This window comes from Triturus cristatus, chromosome 9 (assembly GCF_964204655.1).
Source record: "Triturus cristatus chromosome 9, aTriCri1.1, whole genome shotgun sequence".
In the NCBI taxonomy this organism is placed as follows: domain Eukaryota; kingdom Metazoa; phylum Chordata; class Amphibia; order Caudata; family Salamandridae; genus Triturus; species Triturus cristatus.
In genome coordinates, this window is record NC_140592.1 from 1,260,192,412 (window position 1) to 1,260,219,198 (window position 26,787).

Genomic DNA, 26,787 nt, shown 5'->3' on the forward strand with positions numbered 1-26,787 from the left:
TGGTTGTGTGCTATATATGTTATTTTGTGCTACAGTAATTTTATTCCTATGTTCTAAGTGCTATTTCTAAAAAGTGCTAATTCCTGACAGTGGTCCATGTGGCCCTGTCCCCTGTACATATAATCCCTTGTAAATTCTGCCCGTGCCTGTTGGCACATTGTAAAGTGTGTGTTTTATCTAATGTGTTTGGTATAATACAAAGGTTATTTTTATATAATACCTTGTGTGGAGTTTCCTTTGTGGTGGGCCTTGGGTGTTGTTGCTGGGTGCGCGCGCAAACGCTTTGCACATTGCCTCCGGGATAAGCCTGATGCTCGTGCCAAGCTACCAAGGGGGTGAGCAGGGGTTATCTTTGGCGTGTAACTCCCCAGCCCTGACTAGAGTGGTGGTTTCTGCCTGGCTTTGGCGCAAGCCCTAGCCAACCAGAAATCCCATTTCTAACAGAGTGGCAAACACAGCCGGGGTGATACCACGGGGGCGCCTGGGGTAGAACCGCGCGCAGTGTGCGAGGGAAGGCAGTGTGCGAGGGAAGGCACTGTGCTTCAGGATGGAGACAGGTCTGAGTGGCAAACACAGCCGGGGTGATACCACGGGGGCGCCTGGGGTAGAACCGCGCGCAGTGTGCGAGGGAAGGCATTGTGCTTCAGGATGGAGAGAGGTCTGAGTGGCAAACACAGATACCACGGGGGCGCCTGGGGTAGAACCGCGCGCAGTGTGCGAGGGAAGGCACTGTGCTTCAGGCTGGAGACAGGTCTGAGTGGCAAACACAGCCGGGGTGATACCACGGGGGCACCTGGGGTAGAACCGCGCGCAGTGTGCGAGGGAAGGCAGTGTGCGAGGGAAGGCACTGTGCTTCAGGATGGAGAGAGGTCTGAGTGGCAAACACAGATACCACGGGGGCGCCTGGGGTAGAACCGCGCGCAGTGTGCGAGGGAAGGCACTGTGCTTCAGGATGGAGAGAGGTCTGACTGGCAAACACAGCCGGGTGATACCAGGGGGGCGCCTGGGGTAGAACCGCGCGCAGTGTGCGAGGGAAGGCACTGTGCTTCAGGATGGAGACAGGTCTGAGTGGCAAACACAGCCGGGATGATACCACGGGGGCGCCTGGGGTAGAACCGCGCGCAGTGTGCGAGGGAAGGCACTGTGCTTCAGGATGGAGAGAGGTCTGAGTGGCAAACACAGCCGGGGTGATACCTCGGGGGCGCCTGGGGTAGAACCGCACGCAGCGTGCGAGGGAAGGCACTGTGCGAGAGAAGGCACTGTGCGAGGGAAGGCACTGTGCGAGGGAAGGCACTGTGCGAGGGAAGGCACTGTGCTTCAGGATGGAGACAGGTCTGAGTGGCAAACACAGATACCACGGGGGCGCCTGGGGTAGAACCACGCACAGTGTGCGAGGGAAGGCACTGTGTTTCAGGATGGAGAGAGGTCTGAGTGGCAAACACAGATACCACGGGGGCGCCTGGGGTAGAACCGCGCGCAGTGTGCGAGGGAAGGCAGTGTGCGAGGGAAGGCAGTGTGCGAGGGAAGGCATTGTGCTTCAGGATGGAGAGAGGTCTGAGTGGCAAACACAGCCGGGGTGATACCACGGGGACGCCTGGGGTAGAACCGCGCGCAGTGTGTGAGGGAAGGCACTGTGCTTCAGGATGGAGAGAGGTCTGAGTGGCAAACACAGCCGGGGTGATACCACAGGGACCCCTGGGGTAGAACCGCGCGCAGCGTGCGAGGGAAGGCAGTGTGCGAGGGAAGGCACTGTGCTTCAGGATGGAGAGAGGTCTGAGTGGCAAACACAGCCGGGGTGATACCAGGGGGGCGCATGGGGTAGAACCGCGCGCAGTGTGCGAGGGAAGGCATTGTGCTTCAGGATGGAGAGAGGTCTGAGTGGCAAACACAGATACCACGGGCCGCCTGGGGTAGAACCGCGCGCAGTGTGCGAGGGAAGGCACTGTGCGAGGGAAGGCAGTGTGCGAGGGAAGGCACTGTGCTTCAGGATGGAGAGAGGTCTGAGTGGCAAACGCAGATACCACGGGGGCGCCTGGGGTAGAACCGCGCACAGTGTGCGAGGGAAGGCACTGTGCTTCAGGATGGAGAGAGGTCTGAGTGGCAAACACAGCCGGGGTGATACCACGGGGGCGCCTGGGGTAGAACCGCGCGCAGTGTGTGAGGCAAGGCACTGTGCTTCAGGATGGAGAGAGGTCTGAGTGGCAAACACAGCCGGGGTGATACCAGGGGGGTGCCTGGGGTAGAACCGCGCGCAGTGTGCGAAGGAAGCCACTGTGCTTCAGGATGGAGACCGGTCTGAGTGGCAAACACAGCCGGGGTGATACCACGGGGACGCCTGGGGTAGAACTGCGCGCAGTGTGCGAGGGAAGGCAGTGTGCGAGGGAAGGCAGTGTGCGAGGGAAGGCATTGTGCTTCAGGATGGAGAGAGGTCTGAGTGGCAAACACAGCCGGAGTGATACCACGGGGACGCCTGGGGTAGAACCGCGTGCAGTGTGCGAGGGAAGGCACTGTGCTTCAGGATGGAGAGAGGTCTGAGTGGCAAACACAGCCGGGGTGATACCACGGGGACGCCTGGGGTAGAACCGCGCGCAGTGTGCGAGGGGAGGCACTGTGCTTCAGGATGGAGAGAGGTCTGAGTGGCAAACACAGCCGGGGTGATACCACAGGGACCCCTGGGGTAGAACCGCGCGCAGCGTACGAGGGAAGGCAGTGTGCGAGGGAAGGCACTGTGCTTCAGGATGGAGAGAGGTCTGAGTGGCAAACACAGCCGGGGTGATACCAGGGGGGCGCCTGGGGTAGAACCGCGCGCAGTGTGCGAGGGAAGGCACTGTGCTTCAGGATGGAGAGAGGTCTGAGTGGCAAACACAGCCGGGGTGATACCACGGGGACGCCTGGGGTAGAACCGCGCGCAGCGTACGAGGGAAGGCAGTGTGCGAGGGAAGGCACTGTGCTTCAGGATGGAGAGAGGTCTGAGTGGCAAACACAGCCGGGGTGATACCAGGGGGGCGCCTGGGGTAGAACCGCGCGCAGTGTGCGAGGGAAGGCACTGTGCTTCAGGACGGAGAGAGGTCTGAGTGGCAAACACAGCCGGGGTGATACCAGGGGGGCGCCTGGGGTAGAACCGCGCGCAGTGTGCGAGGGAAGCCACTGTGCTTCAGGATGGAGACAGGTCTGAGTGGCAAACACAGCCGGGGTGATACCACGGGGACGCCTGGGGTAGAACCACGCGCAGTGTGCGAGGGAAGGCAGTGTGCGAGGGAAGGAATTGTGCTTCAGGATGGAGAGAGGTCTGAGTGGCAAACACAGCCGGGGTGATACCACGGGGACGCCTGGGGTAGAACCGCGCGCAGTGTGCGAGGGAAGGCACTGTGCTTCAGGATGGAGAGAGGTCTGAGTGGCAAACACAGCCGGGGTGATACCACAGGGACCCCTGGGGTAGAACCGCGCGCAGCGTGCGAGGGAAGGCAGTGTGCGAGGGAAGGCACTGTGCTTCAGGATGGAGACAGGTCTGAGTGGCAAACACAGCCGGGGTGATACCACGGGGACGCCTGGGGTAGAACCGCGCGCAGTGTGCGAGGGAAGGCACTGTGCTTCAGGATGGAGACAGGTCTGAGTGGCAAACACAGCCGGGATGATACCACGGGGACGCCTGGGGTAGAACCGCGCGCAGTGTGCGAGGGAAGGCAGTGTGCGAGGGAAGGCACTGTGCTTCAGGATGGAGAGAGGTCTGAGTGGCAAACACAGCCGGGGTGATGCCACGGGGACGCCTGGGGTAGAACCGCCCTCCCTTCGCTAGTTACCCTTAGGGCGGCTGTTTTTGTTTTGCCCAGCGCCTGGGTGCCCTCGCTGATGCCAGGCGGCGCTCTACACGTACTGATCCATTTGTCTCATTCCATGTCGATCCCTTTGCTAGACCCTGTGTCCACCACACTGCTGGGTGACTCTTCAGTGGGCAAGGAGGGATGGGTGGGGGGTATTAGCCCTGTAGTGCCTGGAGGCAGAGGAGACCGTGCTTGTTGAAAACGGCCTTCTTTCTAAATCTGTTTGTGCGCAAAGTTCATTGTGAAATAACCCCGGAAGGGGATTTATTGAACCGAATTGTTGTTCCTTCGATCCAGGACCTGGGACTTGGAAGAGGATGCCTTCTTAATCCGGACGGAAAGGAGCGGAGTGCAGTGAATATCTCGCTTGTGGGCACGAGCACCGCCTCGGCTTCGCAGTACAAGACCCTCAGAGCCCCGAGTCACGCGGGGGCTCATTACTCAGGTGGCATCTGGGAGCGGTTGTGCCCTCAGACAGGAGGGGGTGGCAGGAAGCCCGCGCCGAGCCAGCACAGACAGGCCAGGACCCTAATTGGACACTTAGGCCTCGTTTTGTCATTCCTGGGGTGTCTCGGCGGCTGGCAGAGGGGCTGGGTAGAGCTTCCCAGGGTCTAGTGGTAGCCAAGGCAGCGGTGCTAATGGCCGCCGGCCCCATGAGGGCACAGATCCAGCTGTGCTTCTCTTGGGTGCCCTGACATCTGTGAACGTTACAGACCCCAGCAGTGACGCCGCCCCTCTGTAGCTTACATCTGACAGACAGATGGGCGGGGGCCCGACCGACCACCAACGCTCCGACTGGACGTTTAATGACGGAGACAAGAGCCCGATGCAAGACTTTAAAGCCAGAGGTCCCTTCAAGCCCTTCCCAGCGTGAGACCCTCCTCTCTGTATCTCCCACCTGCTAGTGAACCCTCCAGGAAAATCTCGATTTTTGCTGCTAAACTCCGACCTTTTGACTCGCAGGCTCCTTCTGTGGCCAGTTGCAGCTTTCGTTTGCTCGTGTTCTTCAGAACACAAGCCGCTCTAGAGCTCAACAGATGCCAAATGAACTTTTAAACTAAAGTGTTTTGCAAAAACGCAGCACAGTGAGGCCTAATACTAAACACAAGCGCATGGGAGGCGAGCTCATAAGCAGCATGTATGGCCAATGAGAAATCCAACCACACTATTGTAATGTTTCGAAACACCGCAACACTTGAGCAGAATCAGATGCAGGTACTCATGGACCCAGAGGGCTAGCGTCAGTCCCCAGAGGGCTAGCGTCAGTCCCCAGAGGGCTAGCGTCAGTCCCCAGAGGGCTAGCGTCAGTCCCAGTTAGGGGCAAGAATGCATCACGATACTCACCAGCTGAACGTAACACCGGAACTTTACAGCTCACCTGCTGAACATAACACCGGAACTTTACAACTCACCTGCTGAACTTAACACAGGAACTTTACAACTCTCTAGATGAACTTAACACAGGAACTTTACAACTCAACTGCTGAACTTAACACAGGAACTTTAATACTCACCAGCTGAACGTAACACAGGAACTTTACAACTCACCTGCTGAACTTAACACAGGAACTTTAATACTCACCAGCTGAACGTAACACAGGAACTTTACAACTCACCTGCTGAACTTAACACAGGAACTTTACAACTCACCTGCTGAAATTAACACAGGAACTTTACAGCTCACCTGCTGAACGTAACACAGGAACTTTACAGCTCACCTGCTGAACGTAACACAGGAACTTTACAGCTCACCTGCTGAACGCAACACAGGAACTTTACAGCTCACCTGCTGAACGCAACACAGGAACTTTACAGCTCACCTGCTGAACGTAACACAGGAACTTTACAGCTCACCTGCTGAATGTAACACAGGAACTTTGCAACTCACCTGCTGAACTTAACAATGAACTTTACAGCTCACGTGCTGAACGTAACACTTTAACTTTACAACTCGCCAACTGAACTTAACACACAATTTTTACAACTCACCAGCTGAACTTAACACAGAAACTTTAATACTCACCAGCTGAACGTAACACAGGAACTTTACAACTCACTTGCTGAACGTAACACTGGAACTTTAATTTTCATCAGCTGAACGTAACACAGGAACTTTACAACTCATCTGCTGAACCTAACAATGAACTTAACTCACCAGCTCAACTTAACTCACCAGCTGAACGTAACACAGGAACTTTACAACTCGCCAGCTGAACTTAACAAGGAACGTTACAACTCGCCAGATGAACTTAACACAAGAACTTTACAACTCGCCTGCTGAACTTAATACAGGTACTTTACAATTCACCAGCTGAACTTAACACGAGAACTTTACAACTTACCTGCTGAACTTAACAATGAACTTTACAACTCACCAGCTCAACATAACAGAGGAACTTTACAACTCACCAGCTCAATGTAACACAGGAACTTTACAACTCACTAGCTGAACGTAACAGTGTGGCACTGGACATTGCAGACACCAAAAATCTCAGAGTTATTTCTGAACATTTCTGGGCAGGGAGAGTTAAATTCTCTGCAGCATCCTCAGTGTCCATTCTTTCCACTGATCTTGATACGCTTGGCGTCTCCAGAGCTGAGAAGATGTGATACCATTTTTAATAGACTGCAGTTTCTCTTTACTCAACAGTGTAGAAGGACTAAAGTCAGGCAAACATGAGCACTGCATCATCTAGCCTTAGACGACCCTTCTCTGCTGCGGCACGTGTGGCGAGGTATTGATGCCACACGTCCCTCACTTAGCAGTCACTCACCAGCTGAACGTAACACAGGAACTGTACAACTCACCTGCTGAATTTAACACAGGAACTTTACAACTCGCCAGCTGAACTTAACAAGGAACTTTACAACTCACCAGCTGAACGTAACACAGGAACTTTACAACTCACTAGCTGAACTTAACAAAGGAACTTTACAACACACCAGATGGTTAACACAGGAACTTTACAACCAGCTAAACTTAACAAGGAACTTTACAACTCACCAGCTGAACTTAACAAGGAACTTTACAACTCATCAGCTGAATGTAACACAGGAAGTTTACAACTCACCAGTTGAACGTCACACTGGAACTTTACAACTCGCCAGATGAACTTAACACAAGAACTTTACAACTCGCCAAGTGAACTTAACGCAGAAACTTTCCAACTCACCAGCTGAACTTAACACATGAACTTTAATACTCATCAGCTGAACTTAACACATGAACTTTAATACTCATCAGCTGAACTTAACACAGGACCTTTACAATTCACCAGCCAAACTTAACACAGGAACTTTACACTCCCTGCCTGCGAAAAAGAAGCCCCAAAAGTAACACTCTGACCATACGTGGGACTGGACATTGCAGACACCAAAGAATCTCAGGCTTATTTCTGTACATCTCTGGGCAGGGAGAGTTCAATTCCCAGCAGCATCCTCAGTGTCCATCCCTTCCACCGACCTAGAAACGCTTAGCGACTCCAGAGCTGACAAAAAGATGCGACTGACACTCATGCCTCAACCTCGATTGGTCTGCAAACCACAAGAGGCATCAAGTCCCAAAGACAAGAAACAATTTTCAATAGTCTGCAGTTTCTCTTTCCTCAACAGTGTAGAAGGACTAAGGTTAGGAAAACATGAGCACTGCATCATCCAGCCTTAGACGACCCTTCTCCGCTGCGGCACGTGTGACGAGCTCTTGATGCCACACGTCCCTCAACTTAGCAGTCAGTGTCCCTTCTTTCGACGCCATGCCAGGTATTCACAACTCCCAAATGTCAGTCACAGTGTCAGAAAAGTCCGATGCACCTAACCTGGAGTGAAGATCGCATCATTTGTTGCACCAGGAACCCTGATCTGGGAGTCTCTTGCTGTGTTTTCGAGGACTTCCACCTTATTTGCCATGCCCATGATAGAAGCGTCTACACCACCCAGTGACACCCTCTTACTCTGCTGTAAAGTATCGCCTGAAGCGAGCTGGCTCTCCACAAGCCCACGTCAGCTCCGGGTTTTGTAGTGGGTCCCCAGGTAGGCCTTCCAATGATGACCCTACATTTCAATCCACTGACATGCTCTCCTGGAATCTCTCATTGATGACAGCTGCATCGCTTCGAGCTTGCAAGTAAGAGATCAGCTGAGGCTGCGTCTATTCATGAGTCTTTCTGGGATCCAGAGGCTTCGATGAAAAGAAACTACTTGTTCCCTATTGAAGAGTTTCATTTGTGTTCAGTCAGTGACACAGTGGGAATAGAGAAAGGTGGAAGAAGGTGCTGAACCAGGAGTGGGTAGTGCCCAATACCCACCACCTCGATCATTGTCGCTGACATCTCCAGCGTTACGCAAGTGGGTGGAAGAGCTGCTTGTGAGCCAACGTGCCCATGTGGCTTCTCCCTAGTACAGTTCACCCTCAATCTTCTTGATCCCACTGTTAGAGCTGGCTCAGCCCAACCTCACACAATTTCGGTATGTTGGAGGACTTAACAGTTGCCACCTCCCCTGCGAGGGTTGTAGAACTCTGCAGCAGGGCACTTCGGTCAGCACCCGTGACCAGCTGACACCGTGTGGTACTAGCCATGAGAAGGGGGAGATCAGTCTCTGGCTGGCATTGCGTCTGATGCCAGCTTGTGGCACTACAAACCCTTCCACTGAGAGTCTGCGCAGGTGCCCCGCTTTGCACGCCAAAGCTAGTACAAGGCCTCAAGGAGGAACCTGCTGCAGAGCCGAAGGGAATGGCAGTGTTCCCTGCGACCCGTTGGCATTGCTTTTAGGACTAGGCCGCTTGCTCCCATGTGTACTTTGTAAAGAAGTGACTGCTAAGGGAGGGAAGATGTGCGAGGAACAGGACACCAGAGCTGTCCTCCTTGAGGCTTGGACCAGGCAACAAAGCAGAAGCAGCTCCCCTTGCTTTGAATACCAGGAGTGGCTGCCCTGCGAGGAAGGCTCCTCGGCGTGAGAGAGACAGAGCAGAGGCAAACCTGGCACTGATCTGCAGGGAGAACTGCCCTAAGGGGACAGCTGCCCAGGAACTGCCCCTAAGGGGACAGCTGCCCAGGAACTGCCCCTAAGGGGACAGCTGCCCAGGAACTGCCCCTAAGGGGACAGCTACCCAGGAACTGCCCCTAAGGGGACAGCTGCCCAGGAACTGCCCCTAAGTGGACAGCTGCCCAGGAACTGCCCCTAAGGGGACAGCTGCCCAGGAACTGCCCCTAAGGGGACAGCCTGCCCAGGAACTGCCCGAATCTGCAGCTCAGCGCACCCCAGGTGGCAACTGAAACAGCGTCACGTGGAGGGTATGCCAGCTCGGCATCCCAGGGATGTGCCCCTACTTACTGGGGGGCATGTGGCTTTAAGAGGTGACTTGAACCTTGTTTGGGTTTTTGGGATACCTGTATCTACAGTTCTTGAGCCTCAGAACTACGCGGTGGTTCGCCCTTGCGCCCCTTCCCTTGTTTAACAACCTTTGTTGTCTGGACTGAGTAAATTGTCATCCTCTGAATTAAGGTTTCAGAGCTATTGTGGTTACTCAACCTATAATGCACGATGTCCCCCCCTCCAGATGGTTTCTACCTCGTTCATTGGATGCCTCCAGTCCCTCCACCAATTAAAACATGTAGCTGCGTCTGGCTATTTCAGACTAGTAGACCACATACCCAGTGGGTGCCAACCACAAGGGGGAGCCAGGCGCCCAGGGCAATATCCTTGAGTCACCCCTGATCCCCTTGGCAGTGTCCGGTGTCCTCTTCACCAAGAGGGGCGTATGAAGTCCCGGGAGCAGAAGACACCATGTTGCTTGGTACTTTATCCGGTTCCCTGGTAACCAGTACCCCCTTTCAGTGGCTGGGGTTCCTATGAACTTTCGAGTAGAAGACGTTTGCGTTCTGGGCCTTTGCCACAGTTTTGGCCCAACCCTCTCTGTAGTTTCAGACTACAGGGCACTACATTAGAGGCAGCAGACTAGTCCCTGTTCCCCTCCGCCCAGCACCCAAACGCCCCTGGCTAGGACTTGGGGCTTAAACCTCATAGTAAAGATGAAGAGACCGGTGAGCCTTGTAGACTGTAGAGTCTTCCTAACCTCTGGCCAATGGGAGAACGTTTTCCAGAGATAGTTTTAGTGTTGCAATGCGGTGCTTTACCATGTAGGTAAGAGGGCCGTATGGACCCCGAAGTGGCAGGACCTTCTAGTTGGTCATTATTTTAACTCGCTTACCTTCTCTCAGTAAGTAGACCTGTTCTTGGATAACATGTGGCTAGGGTTGGACATTGGCCTTTGTTGTATGTGAGTTGCAATCCTCTGCCTGCTCCCTCAGTCTACTGCAGTAGAGTCAGGAGTACTCCAGGGTCAGTGGTATCCATGGGGGCGTGATAGTGCCTAAGCCAGTGTGACCCCACGGAGACAGGCAGTAACCTGCCCACCATGCTTTCTCTCTCTGGTGGTCCTTACTGAGGCTCGTCTCCATTCCCCGTCTGTCACCCCATTCATTGCAGGTTCCTTTCACCCTCATTCTCTGCCTGGAGCCTGGTGATCGCCCCAGCAGTCGCTCCCCTCCCAATGTCCCCACGCGCCAGCATTGCAAGCTCTTCCCGTAAACATGTCAATGTTTGAAATAAAAATAGATCAATAAAGAAATGAATGTATGAGAGAGAAATGTATGTAGCGCAGTGTAGCAAACGGACCCACCTCAGTATGACTCTTGACCTTCGGAGGGGTCGCTCTTAGGGTGGCATTTGATTGTCCTTTTGAAGAAGAAGCTCTGTACTTGGTGTGTGTAGGTGGGGACATCATCCCACAGCGGGGTCCTTGTATCACAAAATGGCACCAACCCTTTGACATGCACTTCATTTTGGACCCTTGCAGTAGAGTTGTGTTTAGCACCACATGTTTGTCTAATTTTTTTCCTTCAGCTTGTTATCCCTCCCCCAAGGACCCTGGCATGTCTTTCTCCAGCTTTCTCCTCTGAGCTGTTGCTGCCTTTCACCATCTGCCATCTTCCTTGTGTACTTCATGAGTAGACCTCAGGCTCCCCCCCTCCAAACCTAAACCATTCCTTGCTGCTTGCTTCTCGTTTCCTTTTGGGTCCATTTATTTTCTACCTTGCCTCTCAGAGTCAGTCTTGCATTCCTTATGACCATCTTATATCTCTCTTCTCCACAGAACCTGCCCGTCACCCGCATCCTTGACAACCTGATGGAGATGAAATCCAGCCCGGTGAGTTGGAGAGCATTCCCGGAAATGCTCTAGTAGCCTGCGTCTTTTCCTGTTTGGGTGAATCTCGGGCTCTTTACTAGGTGGTGTCCGAGGGATATGATTTCTTCTGATGGTAGTAAAGTTGAGGCACCTGCAGAAGGAGGCTGCCCATTGAAACCAAAGAGCCCCAGGAGTGAATGGAGAACCAAGATGGCCACGGCAACAGAAGCTCCAGACCTTGGGTAGATCACAGGTCCATGCAAGGAGGACACAGTCGTCTTCATGGCGCAGGGAGCAGATACCTCTGTCCAAGCGCGTTGTTCCAGTCCTGACAAGGAGAAGTAGAGCTGCAGGGGTTGCTGAGTGTTGGTGGTAGTTCAATAAAAGGGTCATTCCTGCTATGGGAATCTCTTACGAATGTCATGTGTACATATAGTGTCTCTGTCTCCTCCCGTGCTTGGTAAGTGATCTATTGCCCGACTACATGACTCTAAACGCTGTCAATCACAGCAAGGCGGGACCAGGAGCACATGAGCACAGCATACACGCTCCGAGGTCAATCTAATCAATTCAGGGTATGCGGTTCCTGCAAACCTTTCATTGATTGGACTAAAAGCTGTCAATCACAGCAAGGAGGGACCAAGAGCGCTTGAAGGTCCAGCATACATGCTCCGAGGTAAATCTAATCAATTCAAGGTGTGCGGTTTCTGCAAACCTTTCATTGATTGGGCTAAAAGCTGTCAATCACAGCAAGGAGGGACCAAGACCGCTTGAAGGTCCAGCATACATGCTCCGAGGTAAATCTAATCAATTCAAGGTGTGCGGTTTCTGCAAACCTTTCATTGATTGGGCTAAAAGCTGTCAATCACAGCAAGGAGGGACCAAGACCGCTTGAAGGTCCAGCATACATGCTCCGAGGTAAATCTAATCAATTCAAGGTGTGCGGTTCCTGCAAACCTTTCATTGATTGGACTAAAAGCTGTCAAACCTTGCCTGATGTCGGGATCCTTGCATGCTCAGAGAGGACGTCTTAAGCGAGGCGCCTTTGAGCTTGCGTTTTGTCACCATGCTTTAAAGTGATGGCCTAAATGGATGCTTCTGGGACTCGTGGTCCTTGTTTGCCTTTTTTTATTTGGGTCAGGAGTTGTGTGAGCCCCACAATAGCTTTCAGGAGCAGCAGCTCCTTATAGGTGCAAACATTTCGCGAGCAGCATATTGACAAGCGTTGCATGAATGAGTACAGCCTAAGAGTAATGCGGTAGGGAGGTTCATCAAGGGCTTGGCAAGAGATGCTTTTTGGGCTCCTCGCTCACCGTCGCTCAGTCCCTTTCAGAGTGTCTGGGTTGCGGGTGTTCCAGGTTTCTATGTTGGTGACGTGGATGAGACCAGCTGTATTGGTCTCTTTGTGCCTTTACTCATTTGTAGTGATTTTCTTCAGTTCTCAATCCACCACGGCCTTCTTCCCTCAGTTTCTCATGCTCACCCATGGAGAGCAAGAGGGGAAGGAAGGTTGCCTGCTGGTGCTTTGTGGTTTGCCACCTGCAAAGCAGCAGGGCTAGCGGTGTTATTACTGGGCACGATCCAAAGTCTGCTGCCCCCGAAGAGGCCCCCAGTTGAAGAATCTCTATTGTGGACTGTTCCCTCCGCTTCCGCTCTAGCAGATGGGAATCTCCGAATATATTAAGGAGGGAAAAAGTCTAACTCATTCTGCCTCTTTGTTGTCAGTGGAGAAAGCACTGTTTGCTGACCTGATTAAAGACCCAAACACACAATATTTTCCTTATTTCTCACATGTCTCGAGAAGCTTCTGCCCTAATACAATTCCAAGCATGCAGCTTGTGGCCAGATGAGGGTTTCTTGTGGTGCAGGAAGTCAGAACGACTTTAGCAGTCAAAGCAGCTAACTACACAACAGTACTAGACGTAGATATATATTTACTCCCTTCCTCATTGTGCCATCGCCTTAGCCTGGAGGAGACTGCAGCGTTGAACCTCCGCTGTGCCTCCACAGGAGACCTCCATGTTGTTGTGCGTCAACTTGAGGGTGTGAGTCCTTGTCCATTTTTGTGCAGTTTCTGCTCCACGCATAACACTATCTTTGTTGACCTCAATGTTTTTACTCCATGGTTTTATTGCTATTGCATTGTCAGTGGTCGTTGGGATCAGATCTGTCTGGCGGGAATTGAGGAAACCTTCCAGTCGATTGCTTGTCACCTGTAGTATCCTCTGAACCAGTTGTCCATCCAGCTCTTTGGGTGGACAGTGAGCTGGGACCCGCTTTAAAAGGATCACTAGGTGTCGCAATACCTCCTCCAGCTGTTAACTGGTTCCGCTTATCTCAGGAGCAGGACTGGAGTGAAACAAAAGTGAAGTCACCTTGAGAAGCCTGAAAGACGGCCTTCACCTTTGATCCTATTCACGCCCTCTTCCAGCTGCTTAAACTTCACTAAGGCAAACCAGCTCTTTAGGGAAGCTTATTCTGTAGACTAAGGACATGTCCAGAAGGTTCCCCCTTGGAGGGGTTAGAGATGCAAGGTGTTGGAAAATTGGTTAATTTTGTTACGTGAAAGAGGGTTCATCTTTGGTAAAGGCTGAAGGATCTGAGAACTGTGCTATAGATTAATCGTCTGGTATTTGAAGGACGGTCACGGTGTCAGAGCTTGTGTTGATTTTTATTATTTGGAGTAAGGTCGATGTATGGTCTGATGGGTTGCATGATGGTATTTGATGGACGGTCACGGTGTCAGAGCTTGTGTTGATTTTTAATATTTGGAGTAAGGTCCATGTATGGTCTGATGGGTTGAATGATGGTATTTGAAGGACGGTCACGGTGTCAGAGCTTGTGTTGATTTTTAATATTTGGAGAAAGGTCCATGTATGGTCTGATGGGTCGAATGATAGTATTTGAAGGACGGTCATGGTTTCAGAGCTTGTGTTGATTTTTAATATTTGGAGTAAGGTCCATGTATGGTCTGATGGGTTGAATGATGGTATTTGAAGGACGGTCACGGTGTCAGAGCTTGTGTTGATTTTTAATATTTGGAGAAAGGTCCATGTATGGTCTGATGGTATTTGAAGGACGGTCACGGTGTCAGGGCTTGTGTTGATTTTTAATATTTGGAGTAAGGTCCATGTATAGTCTGATGGGTTGAATGATGGTATTTGAAGGACGGTCACGGTGTCAGAGCTTGTGTTGATTTTTAATATTTGGAGTAAGGTCCATGTATGGTCTGATGGGTTGAAGGATGGTATTTGAAGGACGGTCACGGTGTCAGAGCTTGTGTTGATTTTTAATATTTGGAGTAAGGTCCATGTATGGTCTGATGGGTTGCATGATGGTATTTGATGGACGGTCACGGTGTCAGAGCTTGTGTTGATTTTTAATATTTGGAGTAAGGGCCATGTATGGTCTGATGGGTTGAATGATGGGATTTGAAGGACGGTCACGGTGTCAGAGCTTGTGTTGATTTTTAATATTTGGAGTAAGGTCCATGTATGGTCTGATGGGTTGAATGATGGGATTTGAAGAAGAATCTTGAGTTGGGCTGCAGGTTGATTTTACTGTGTTTGAAGATGGATCTCTGTATTAAAATGTAGCTTGGTAATTTGAGGAAGGGCCTGGGGTTGGGTCAGAGGTTGATTTCGGTTTTGAAGAGGGTTTGAGCGTTCGTTGATTTTTGTATTTTCAGCAGGGTCTGAGACTTGAAGTGTAGATGTAGGCCGTTTTTTGGTATTTGGAATGGGTCTCGAGATGAAGCATAATCTGTTTTTTGGTGTTTGTAAGGAGAGTTCAGCGATTTAAAGCACAGATTGTTTGGTACTAGGAGGCTTTGTTGTTGGTTTGTAGTTTGATGTTGGAATTGCGTACGTTGATTTTGTCTTCAGTGTGCTTCTGTGATTGGGTGGAGAGTCACTTCAGCCATCTCTGGGTGGAGTGTGTATTGGAAGATTGCTTTGGCATTGGTTATTCTCCTCTTTCCCATTAGTTTTTGTGGTGACCCTGACTGTTCTCCCTTTCTAAAGGAATCACCCTTGTGAAGATGAAAGAGCGAGTCGCCTCCATGTAGAGTTTCTCTGATAGGGTCTTGACAGGAGCTAGAAGTGGGCATGGCATCCGACCGCTTCAGTTTGTGGCTCTGTCTGAAAGTAGTCTAAGGGCATTGAGGGGTTCAGTGTCACTCCTAGGAATCTCTCCTAATGGCTGTCCACCAAAACTGAGATGGTGGGTGAGGGCTTACTGCTGTTCGCATTTGGTTTCTTGAAGACCCACGCGTTGACCATCTATCTTTGGCGTTTGTCTGAGGCAGCTCTCTGGAGTGTACGCTGAGCCTTTACTAAAAAGCGGTTGTAGGGAGCACCAGGCAGGTTGAGAGATGACCAGGCATGTTCTCCCCACCAGCCCAGGGTACTGCTTAGTGTTACTTAACAAAGATAAGCCACTTGTTTCTTTCACCTGCCATTAGGAGTTGTGATTGAGCAATCGATGTTCATTCTGCACTGTTGGTGTTAAAAATGGTTCCAAATGAGCAACACCGCAAAATGAGTTACTCTTAATACAGGCTTTTTCCCAGAGCATAAAGATGCATTTAGTTAATATGGCTCCATGGGTAGATTTCCAAGTTGATTTTTTACATGGAAGAGTGTGGCATAAGACACAAAGGTGTTTGTAGTCTAATGGAGCCCTATTTTGACCCCTTACATCCTACTGATAAAGTGCTTTAAAGCCTTATGGTGGTGCCTTGAGCACTTCAGGCGTGTGTCGCGTGTGTCAACGCCTTTCACGCTACATAGGGAATGTTCTGAATCCTGGTTCAGATGCCTTGCTGCCTTGTGGATGAAGTGCTTTGGTGCCCTTGCCAAGGTCTTGAGCACTACAGATGAAGTGCTTTGAAGCGCTGTTCTCATTACTTGACCCATGTGGATTCAGTGATTTGTGCCAGTGCCTTGGGCACTCGGGATAAAGAGAAGCCCCTTGTCATTGTGTTCAGCACCACTGGTGTTGTGTTCTGTATCTCGGTGTCATTTCCTAGTGCCTTATGGATGAAGTGCTTTCACGCCCTGTGCCAGTTCCTTCAGCTCTACAGATGAAGTGCTCTGTGCACTTTTATATCCCCTCAGTGCGCCTTTACTTCCACCTTGGTTAGGGTCTGGTTCTTCTCCTTAGCCAAACCTGCGATGCTTTGGTAGGCTTGTCTCTTCTTCCTCACTTTTCCCCTGTCTCTCTCTCTCTCTGGTGCTCACTTTTTGTCTCTTTCGCTACCCCATCTCCTCCTAGTGATCTCTCAGCCAGGTTTTTGTGCTCCGTCACTCTCATATTTTTGTTTTTTTCTTGGGCTTTCTCAGTCCTTCCACTCTTTTCTCTCACTTTCTATCTCGCTCGCATGTGCTGTCTCCTTTTTCTCTCGCTCTTTTCATCATTCTTTCTCTCAATCATCCGCTTCTTGTTTTAGAACTTGAGTTAACAATTATGAAGGCATTTGCCATCAGACCCTCTTGGGCAGACTGTGGTCTGCGCACTTAATAGAGCAGTTTTTATAGAGCCCTGAAAATAATTTGTGCACAATAACCCCTTGTAATGCCATTCCTTTGGCACATGTGTGCACCCTTAATTGTAAAACCATCTAGTCTTAAACATTTATTGAACAAATAGGAATCTCAGAAGTTCCAGCTCTTTATTTTTACGAAGCTGCGGTCTGCCGTGCTAGCGTTTCTCCGTGCGACTCTCAGGGTGGGCTCTGTTATCCATCCCACCTCTGCCAATCCTCAGATGTCCCTCATTGGTGCTGATGGCCCGTACATCTGTGGTCCCTGGCCTTCGTGTGGCTCCTGGTCATGCCAATGGGGAAAGGTATCTACCTGTAGGAGTGGTTCTCCAGCATGGTGGTTCTTTCCTGATGCTCGAGTCATTGCCACTGACGGCCTCTGACCGCAGGAAGCTTTCCAACAGAGAGTGGATCTCCAGGAGGACAGTGGTACAGGTAAGTAGCTCCATCGGTGGCATCTCAGAAGCCAAGGCCATCCTTTTCAGAAGTCTTCCATCTTTATGGTACATTTGTACCTGTTTGAGCTGTTGCTTCCTACAGGATCACCATTGTACCATCTGACATCAAATACCAAAAGCAGCCCCATACCTGGCAGAAGTGTCCAGATTAATGCCGACCTCAGGTGTAAGGATTAGCCCCAATCGACGATGAAAATGGGCCGCCAGTTGCAGTCTTGAAACGCATTCTAGGCACCAATAGCCGTAGCCCTGCTGAAAGCAACAATTGTCTTTACCGCTAGAAGGTATGAAGGGGTTCTCCAGGAGCAGGGCTGTTGTTTTACTTTACCGCTAGAAGGTATGAAGGGGTTCTCCAGGAGCAGGGCTGTTGTTTTACTTTACCGCTAGAAGGTATGAAGGGGTTCTCCAGGAGCAGGGCTATTGTTTTACTTTACCGCTAGAAGGTATGAAGAGGTTCTCCAGGAGCAGGGCTGTTTTACTTTTCCGCTAGAAGGTATGAAGGGGTTCTCCAGGAGCAGGGCTGTTGTTTTACTTTACCGCTAGAAGGTATAAAGGGGTTCTCCAGGAGCAGGGCTCTTGTTTTACTTTACTGCTAGAAGATATGAAGGGGTTCTCCAGGAGCAGGGCTGTTGTTTTACTTTACCGCTAGAAGGTATGAAGGGGTTCTCCAGGAGCAGGGCTGTTGTTTTACTTTACCGCTAGAAGGTATGAAGGGGTTCTCCAGGAGCAGGGCTGTTGTTTTACTTTACCGCTAGAAGGTGTGAAGGGGTTCTCCAGGAGCAGGGCTGTTGTTTTACTTTACCGCTAGAAGGTGTGAAGGGGTTCTCCAGGAGCAGGGCTGTTGTTTTACTTTACCGCTAGAAGGTATGAAGGGGTTCTCCAGGAGCAGGGTTGTTGTTTTACTTTGCCGCTAGAAGGTATGAAGGGGTTCTCCAGAAGCAGGGCTGTTTTACTTTGCCGCTAGAAGGTATGAAGGGGTTCTCCAGGAGCAGGGCTGCTGTTTTACTTTACCGCTAGAAGGTATGAAGGGGTTCTCCAGGAGCAGGGCTGTTTTACTTTTCCGCTAGAATGTATGAAGGGGTTCTCCAGGAGCAGGGCTGTTGTTTTACTTTACCGCTAGAAGGTATGAAGGGGTTCTCCAGGAGCAGGGCTCTTGTTTTACTTTACTGCTAGAAGATATGAAGGGGTTCTCCAGGAGCAGGGCTGTTGTTTTACTTTACCGCTAGAAGGTATGAAGGGGTTCTCCAGGAGCAGGGCTGTTGTTTTACTTTACCGCTAGAAGGTATGAAGGGGTTCTCCAGGAGCAGGGCTGTTGTTTTACTTTACCGCTAGAAGGTGTGAAGGGGTTCTCCAGGAGCAGGGCTGTTGTTTTACTTTACCGCTAGAAGGTGTGAAGGGGTTCTCCAGGAGCAGGGCTGTTGTTTTACTTTACCGCTAGAAGGTGTGAAGGGGTTCTCCAGGAGCAGGGCTGTTGTTTTACTTTACCGCTAGAAGGCGTGAAGGGGTTCTCCAGGAGCAGGGCTGTTGTTTTACTTTACCGCTAGAAGGCGTGAAGGGGTTCTCCAGGAGCAGGGCTGTTGTTTTACTTTACCGCTAGAAGGCATGAAGGGGTTCTCCAGGAGCAGGGCTGTTGTTTTACTTTACCACTAGAAGGTATGAAGGGGTTCTCCAGGAGCAGGGCTGTTGTTTTACTTTACCGCTAGAAGGTATGAAGGGGTTCCCCAGGAGCAGGGCTGTTGTTTTACTTTACCGCTAGAAGGCGTGAAGGGGTTCTCCAGGAGCAGGGCTGTTGTTTTACTTTACCGCTAGAAGGTATGAAGGGGTTCTCCAGGAGCAGGGCTGTTGTTTTACTTTACCGCTAGAAGGTATGAAGGGCTTCTCCAGGAGCAGGGCTGTTGTTTTACTTTACCGCTAGAAGGTATGAAGGGCTTCTCCAGGAGCAGGGCTGTTGTTTTACTTTACCGCTAGAAGGTATGAAGGGCTTCTCCAGGAGCAGGGCTGTTGTTTTACTTTACCGCTAGAAGGTATGAAGGGGTTCTCCAGGAGCAGGGCTGTTGTTTTACTTTACCGCTAGAAGGTATGAAGGGGTTCTCCAGGAGCAGGGCTGTTGTTTTACTTTCCACTAGAAGATGTGAAGGGGTTCTCCAGGAGCAGGGCTGTTGTTTTACTTTACCGCTAGAAGGTATGAAGGGGTTCTCCAGGAGCAGGACTGTTGTTTTAGTTTACCGCTAGAAGGTGTGAAGGGGTTCTCCAGGAGCCGGGCTGTTGTTTTACTTTACCGCTAGAAGGTGTGAAGGGGTTCTCCAGGAGCAGGGCTGTTGTTTTACTTTACCGCTAGAAGGTGTGAAGGGGTTCTCCAGGAGATGGGCTGTTGTTTTACTTTACCGCTAGAAGGTATGAAGGGGTTCTCCAGGAGCAGGGCTGTTTTTTTTCTTTACCGCTAGAAGGTATGAAGGGGTTCTCCAGGAGCAGGGCTGTTGTTTTACTTTACCGCTAGAAGGTATGAAGGGGTTCTCCAGGAGCAGGGCTGTTGTTTTACTTTACCGCTAGAAGGTATGAAGGGGTTCTCCAGGAGCAGGGCTGTTGTTTTACTTTACCGCTAGAAGGTATGAAGGGGTTCTCCAGGAGCAGGGTTGTTGTTTTACTTTACCGCTAGAAGGTATGAAGGGGTTCTCCAGGAGCAGGGCTGTTGTTTTACTTTACCGCTAGAAGGTATGAAGGGGTTTTCCAGGAGCAGGGCTGTTGTTTTACTTTACCGCTAGAAGGCATGAAGGGGTTCTCCAGGAGCAGGGCTGTTGTTTTACTTACCGCTAGAAGGTATGAAGGGGTTCTCCAGGAGCAGGGCTGTTTTTTTTCTTTACCGCTAGAAGGTATGAAGGGGTTCTCCAGGAGCAGGGCTGTTGTTTTACTTTACCGCTAGAAGGTATGAAGGGGTTCTCCAGAAGCAGGGCTGTTGTTTTACTTTACCGCTAGAAGGTATGAAGGGGTTTTCCAGGAGCAGGGCTGTTGTTTTACTTTACCGCTAGAAGGTGTGAAGGGGTTCTCCAGGAGCCGGGCTGTTGTTTTACTTTACCGCTAGAAGGTGTGAAGGGGTTCTCCAGGAGCAGGGCTGTTGTTTTACTTTACCGCTAGAAGGTGTGAAGGGGTTCTCCAGGAGATGGGCTGTTGTTTTACTTTACCGCTAGAAGGTATGAAGGGGTTCTCCAGGAGCAGGGCTGTTTTTTTTCTTTACCGCTAGAAGGTATGAAGGGGTTCTCCAGGAGCAGGGCTGTTGTTTTACTTTACCGCTAGAAGGTATGAAGGGGTTCTCCAGGAGCAGGGCTGTTGTTTTACTTTACCGCTAGAAGGTATGAAGGGGTTCTCCAGGAGCAGGGCTGTTGTTTTACTTTACCGCTAGAAGGTATGAAGGGGTTCTCCAGGAGCAGGGTTGTTGTTTTACTTTACCGCTAGAAGGTATGAAGGGGTTCTCCAGGAGCAGGGCTGTTGTTTTACTTTACCGCTAGAAGGTATGAAGGGGTTTTCCAGGAGCAGGGCTGTTGTTTTACTTTACCGCTAGAAGGCATGAAGGGGTTCTCCAGGAGCAGGGCTGTTGTTTTACTTACCGCTAGAAGGTATGAAGGGGTTCTCCAGGAGCAGGGCTGTTTTTTTTCTTTACCGCTAGAAGGTATGAAGGGGTTCTCCAGGAGCAGGGCTGTTGTTTTACTTTACCGCTAGAAGGTATGAAGGGGTTCTCCAGAAGCAGGGCTGTTGTTTTACTTTACCGCTAGAAGGTATGAAGGGGTTTTCCAGGAGCAGGGCTGTTGTTTTACTTTACCGCTAGAAGGTATGAAGGGGTTCTACAGGAGCAGGGCTGTTTTTTTTCTTTACCGCTAGAAGGTATGAAGGGGTTCTCCAGGAGAAGGGCAGTTGTTTTACTTTACCGCTAGAAGGTATGAAGGGGTTCTCCAGGAGAAGGGCTGTTGTTTTACTTTACTGCTAGAAGGTATGAAGGGGTTGTCCAGGAGCAGGGCTGTTGTTTTACTTTACCGCTAGAAGGTATGAAGGGGTTCTCCAGGAGCAGGGCTGTTGTTTTACTTTACCGCTAGAAGGCGTGAAGGGGTTCTCCAGGAGCAGGGCAGTTGTTTTACCTTACCGCTAGAAGGTATGAAGGGGTTCTCCAGGAGCAGGGCTGTTGTTTTACTTTACCGCTAGAAGGTATGAAGGGGTTCTCCAGGAGCAGGGCTGTTGTTTTACTTTACCGCTAGAAGGTGTGAAGGGGTTCTCCAGGGGCAGGGCTGTTGTTTTACTTTACCGCTAGAAGGTGTGAAGGGGTTCTCCAGGAGCAGGGCTGTTGTTTTACTTTACCGCTAGAAGGTGTGAAGGGGTTCTCCAGGAGCAGGGCTGTTGTTTTACTTTACCGCTAGAAGGTATGAAGGGGTTCTCCAGGAGCAGGGCTGTTGTTTTACTTTACCGCCAGAAGGTATGAAGGGGTTCTCCAAGAGCAGGGTTGTTGTTTTACTTTACCGCTAGAAGGTATGAAGGGGTTCTCCAGGAGCAGGGCTGTTGTTTTACTTTACCGCTAGAAGGTATGAAGGGGTTTTCCAGGAGCAGGGCTGTTGTTTTACTTTACCGCTAGAAGGCATGAAGGGGTTCTCCAGGAGCAGGGCTGTTGTTTTACTTACCGCTAGAAGGTATGAAGGGGTTCTCCAGTAGCAGGGCTGTTTTTTTTCTTTACCGCTAGAAGGTATGAAGGGGTTCTCCAGGAGCAGGGCTGTTGTTTTACTTTACCGCTAGAAGGTATGAAGGGGTTCTCCAGAAGCAGGGCTGTTGTTTTACTTTACCGCTAGAAGGTATGAAGGGGTTTTCCAGGAGCAGGGCTGTTGTTTTACTTTACCGCTAGAAGGTATGAAGGGGTTCTACAGGAGCAGGGCTGTTTTTTTTCTTTACCGCTAGAAGGTATGAAGGGGTTCTCCAGGAGAAGGGCAGTTGTTTTACTTTACCGCTAGAAGGTATGAAGGGGTTCTCCAGGAGAAGGGCTGTTGTTTTACTTTACTGCTAGAAGGTATGAAGGGGTTGTCCAGGAGCAGGGCTGTTGTTTTACTGTTAGACGGACCGGGAGGGTCGGCCGAGGACAAGGGGAGAGGTCTCCGGGGAGAGCCGTCTCCAGCGATCGTACAGATGAGTAACTTCCCCCCCACAGATATACACCACACAAGGATAGGATTTAACGTTCTTTATAAGCGATTTCTTAAGGTACGATGGAATGGTACAAGGAGGTCTGGACTCAGGGGTCCCCTCGATTCTAGTCTCTTGGTTTGGGAAAGGGGGTAGCGGGACAGTCTGGTTACCAATCTGGTAGCTGAGATGGTATGATGGATAGCTCACAATCCTCGAGCTCGATGTTCTAGCTTTGGACGGGCCGCGGCAGCGCCAGCAGGTCCCGGTGAAGGTGGTCGTTACACGGTCCGCGGCAGCGCCAGCAGGTCCCGATGAAGGTGGTCGTTACACGGTCCGCGGCAGCGCCAGCAGGTCCCGATGAAGGTGGTCGTTACAACGGTCCGCGGCAGCGCCAGCAGGTCCCGACGAGGATGGAGGATGCAGAAGGCCGCGGCAGCGCCAGCAGGCAGGACGATAGTTCACAAGGCAGGGCTACGGCAGCGCCGGTAGTCCGTCAAGGCTGAGTTCTTCTCGGTGTCTCTCGACTCCAGGATACAACTGCCTTCCTGCTCTGGAGCTGCCCTAGTTATAGGTCTGGCGCCCTTTGATGTCCGGACCCTCGCACTTGGAGGTCGGAAGGTCCGGGATGAGGGAGTCCAGACACCCAGCAGGGTGGTGGAGCCAGCGCCCGGGGGAGCTGGAGGGCGATCGGCACCTGGCGGGGGAGAGCCATCGATACTTCTTTCTCCCATTGACCTGCCAAGTGGTCCGTTCACCTCCTGGGTGGATGGTGGTGCCGGGATGTCGGGGCCTGGCCAGGCCCAGGGTTAGGGTCGAGCTGAGGCCACGCGGCCTCGTGGTGCAGTGTCCAAGATGGCGGCTGGTCCGGCCGGGGGAGCCGGTAGTGGTTTGGCCCCATGATACATGGATGTCCGGGGGCAGGAGTTCCGTCGGGAGACGGGGTGCGGGTTGTTCTTGTGGGTAACACCTGGAGGGCCGGGGCTTGGGCCCTGTCATGCGGGGAGGGAGCAAGCCCTTCATGTGGCCTGTCCAACATGCGTCCCCCCCAGCTGAAGGCGGGGAGAGTCACCCATCCTCTTGGGGACTCTCCTCGTCGAGGCGGAAAAAGCGTGACAGGCCATCTGCGTTGGCGTGGTCTTGGCCCGGTCGATGTTCCACAGTGAAGTCCATCCCCTGCAGGGAGATGGACCAGCGCAATAGTTTGGGGTTTTCCCCCCGCATCTGCATTAGCCACTGCAGGGGTCGATGATCGGTTTGCACCCGTAAGTGGGTACCGAAGAGATAGGGCCGGAGCTTTTTGAGGGCCCACACCACTGCGAAGGCCTCCCTCTCGATTGTGCTCCAGCGCTGTTCTCGGGCCAGGAGGCGTCTGCTGATGAAGGCCACCGGCTGGTCAAGACCCTCGGGGTTCAGCTGGGAGAGAACCGCCCCGATGCCGTGGTCGGAGGCGTCCGTTTGCACAATGAATTCCCGACTGTAATCGGGGGCCTGGAGCACCGGGGCAGTGCACAGGGCGGCTTTCAGCTTCTCGAAGGCCGCTTGACAGTCGGGGGTCCAGTTAATCTTCTTCGGGTGGTTTTTGGACGTGACCGCCGGTAGTAGCCGGTGAGCCCCAAGAAGGCTCGGACCTCGGTCTGCGTGACTGGGGGTTGCCAGGACTGGATGGCAGCGATTTTGAGTTGCAGAGGGGCCACCAGACCGCTTCCCACCTGGTGTCCGAGGTAGGTCACGGATCCCTGACCAATTTGGTACTTGCCGGCCTTGATTGTGAGGCCGGCCCGCTGGAGGGCCTGCAGGACCTCTCGGAGGTGGTGGAGGTGGTCGGACCAGTGGCGGCTGTACACAGCGATATCGTCCAGGTAGGCGGCGCTGAACTCCTCGAGCCCCGCCAAGACCTGGTTCACTAGTCGCTGAAAAGTAGCTGGGGCATTCTTCATGCCGAAGGGCATGACCTTGAAGTGGTAGTGGCCATCGGGGGTAGAAAAGGCGGACCGTTCTTGGGCCCGGGGTGTGAGACCGATCTGCCAGTAGCCCGCTGTCAGGTCGAAGATGCTGAGGTGGCGGGCAGCCCCCATGCGGTCGATCAATTCATCCGCTCGGGGGATGGGATGAGCGTCGGTCCTGGTGACAGCATTCAAGCCCCGATAGTCGACGCAGAATCGGAGTTCAGGAGTGGTGCCGGGGACAGCAGCTTTGGGGACCAGCACGACCGGGCTGGCCCAGGGGCTGTCCGAGGGCTCGATGACCCCGAGCGTGAGCATTTTGGATACTTCCTCTTGGATGCAGGCCCGCACCCGATCTGGTACGCGGTATGCCCGGTGTCTGATAGGGGGACTGTCCCCAGTGTCCACGTCGTGCAAGCACCAGGGGGTGACCCCTGGGGTGAGGGAAAACAAAGTAGCAAACTGCAGCAGGAGGTCCCGGCAGCCTTGGCGCTGCTCTGGGGTGAGGGCCTCGGAGAGCCGGACCCCGTCCACGGAACCATCTTTCTCCTGAGTCTTCAGGAGATCAGGGAGAGGCTCGGAGTCTTCTTCCGCCCCACTGTCTGTAGCCATCAGGAGGCTGAGTTCCGAGCGCACAAAGTGGGGTTTGAGTCTGTTGGTGTGGAGGACCCGGAGGGGGTTCCGGGGAGACTCCATATCGATGAGATAGGTGACTGGGCTCTTGCGTTCGACCACTTTGAAGGGCCCCGTCCACTTGTCCTGCAAGGCACATGGTTCGGTGGGGGACATCACCCACACTTGTTGACCAGGTTCGAATTCGACGGAGGAGGCATTCTGATCGTACCATTTTTTCATATCCTCCTGACTGGCCTCAAGATTCGCTTTTGCCATTTCCCTGAATCGCCGGGTCTGATTGCGTAGTGTCAGGAGGTACTTGAAGACGTCTGGAGGGGTCTTTAGGGGGGCCATCTCCCAACCTTCTTTGACTAGGCTGAGGGGCCCTCGCACAGGGTGCCCGTACAAGAGTTCGAAAGGGTTAAAACCGAGGGACTTCTGGGGAACTTCTCGATAGGCGAAGAGGAGGCACGGAAGTAGTACATCCCACTGGCGACGGAGGGGCTCTTCCAATCCCCCAATCATTCCTTTGAGCGTGCGGTTGAATCACTCAACTAGTCCGTTTCCTTGAGGATGATAGGGGGTCGTGAATCGGTAGGTGACCCCGCACTGTTGCCAGAGGGACTTCATATATTTCGAAATAAAGTTTGTGCCTCGGTCGCTGACGACTTCTCGGGGGAAGCCCACCCGGGAGAAGATCCCCATTAAGGCCCGGCCGACCACCGGAGCTGTTACAGTTCGCAGGGGCACAGCCTCGGGGTAGCGGGTGGCGTGGTCCACCAGTACCAGGATGAACCGATGTCCTTGTGCTGTGCGGGGGTCCAGGGGCCCCACAATGTCTATTCCCACCCTCTCGAACGGGGTGGTGACAACTGGGAAGGGTTGCAGAGGTGCTTTGAGTTTGCGGCCGCTCTTCCCGCTGGCCTGGCACGTGGGGCAGGACCGGCAGTGGTTGAGGACGTCGTTTCGCATCCTCGGCCAGAAAAAGTGGGTCACCAGGCGACTGTAGGTTTTGTCCTGGCCCAGGTGTCCAGCCAGAGGGACATCGTGGGCCAAATTTAACAGGAAGTCTCTGAAACGGAGGGGCACCACCAGCACTCGACTGGCCCCTAACTCCGCGATTCTCTGTTCACTGTATAACAGGTCGTTATCCCAATAGACCCAATGGGCTCCGGTGGTGTCCCCTGCGCTCTGGGCGATGGCTTGCTGGCGGAGTCCCTCGAGGGAGGGACAGGTCTTCTGCTCTTGGCGGAACTGTTCCTGGGTGGGCCCCCCTTCTTGACGCCACTGAGCCAGGTCGGGAAGGTCCTGGGGCTGGGCGACCCCTTCGGGGGTTTGCTCTGGGGGGTCGGTATAGTCGGTGTCCTCTACTGGAGCGATCGGGGGAGGAGGTGCAGGCCATTCTGGTTCTTCTGGTCGGGGGATGGCACGGGCGGCCATGGACCGGGTGGTTACGCACGCCCAGTCCGGGAGGCCCCGCATCCCCAGGTGCTCTCTTCTTTCGACGGCGGCCCACGGGGAACTCTCAAGATCATTCCCCAGGAGACAGTCCACGGGGGCATCATCCCGGACCGTCACCTTCAACATGCCGGAGACCCCTCCCCATTCGAAGGGGACGCAGGCCATCCGACATAGACTCTCTGAATTGTCGGCTGAGCGGACGGGGCAGAGAATGTTCGGCAGGATCTGCTCTGGTTTTACCAGGTGACAGCGGACGGCCGTCACACTGGCCCCTGTGTCACGTAGGGCTTCGGCCTGGCGCCCATTAATGTTCACCCACTGGCTATATTTTCTGGTGTTGGCGGGTAGGGGGGCCCGCGGGACCATGTCTTTTCCCCCTAGGCACGCTAGAACCATGGCGGCCGGTTCCCACTCTTGTTGTGCCTGCTCGTATTCTTCTTGTTCTTCGGAGATTTGTTCTCCCCCCAGGGCGGCGGCAGCTACCTGGCGGGGTTTTGGAGTTTGGTTCTGTGGACAGTTCGGGTCATTGGCGTAGTGGCCGACTCGCTGGCATCGGTGACATGTGACGTTGGCTCGGAACCCCGGGCGCATCGGGGGGTTCCCC

The 26,787-nt window shown here is 52.5% G+C and overlaps 1 protein-coding gene across 1 annotated transcript in view; it reads left to right on the forward strand.

Moving 5' to 3' along the window:
* Positions 1–26,787, forward strand: part of SCFD1 (sec1 family domain containing 1) — an 836,081-nt gene that overhangs the window by 659,565 nt on the left and 149,729 nt on the right. Inside the window, exon 20 of the mRNA XM_085627369.1 lies at positions 10,975–11,028. Coding sequence (XP_085483495.1) covers positions 10,975–11,028 — 54 coding nt within the window. The remainder of the gene's footprint in view (positions 1–10,974; positions 11,029–26,787) is intronic.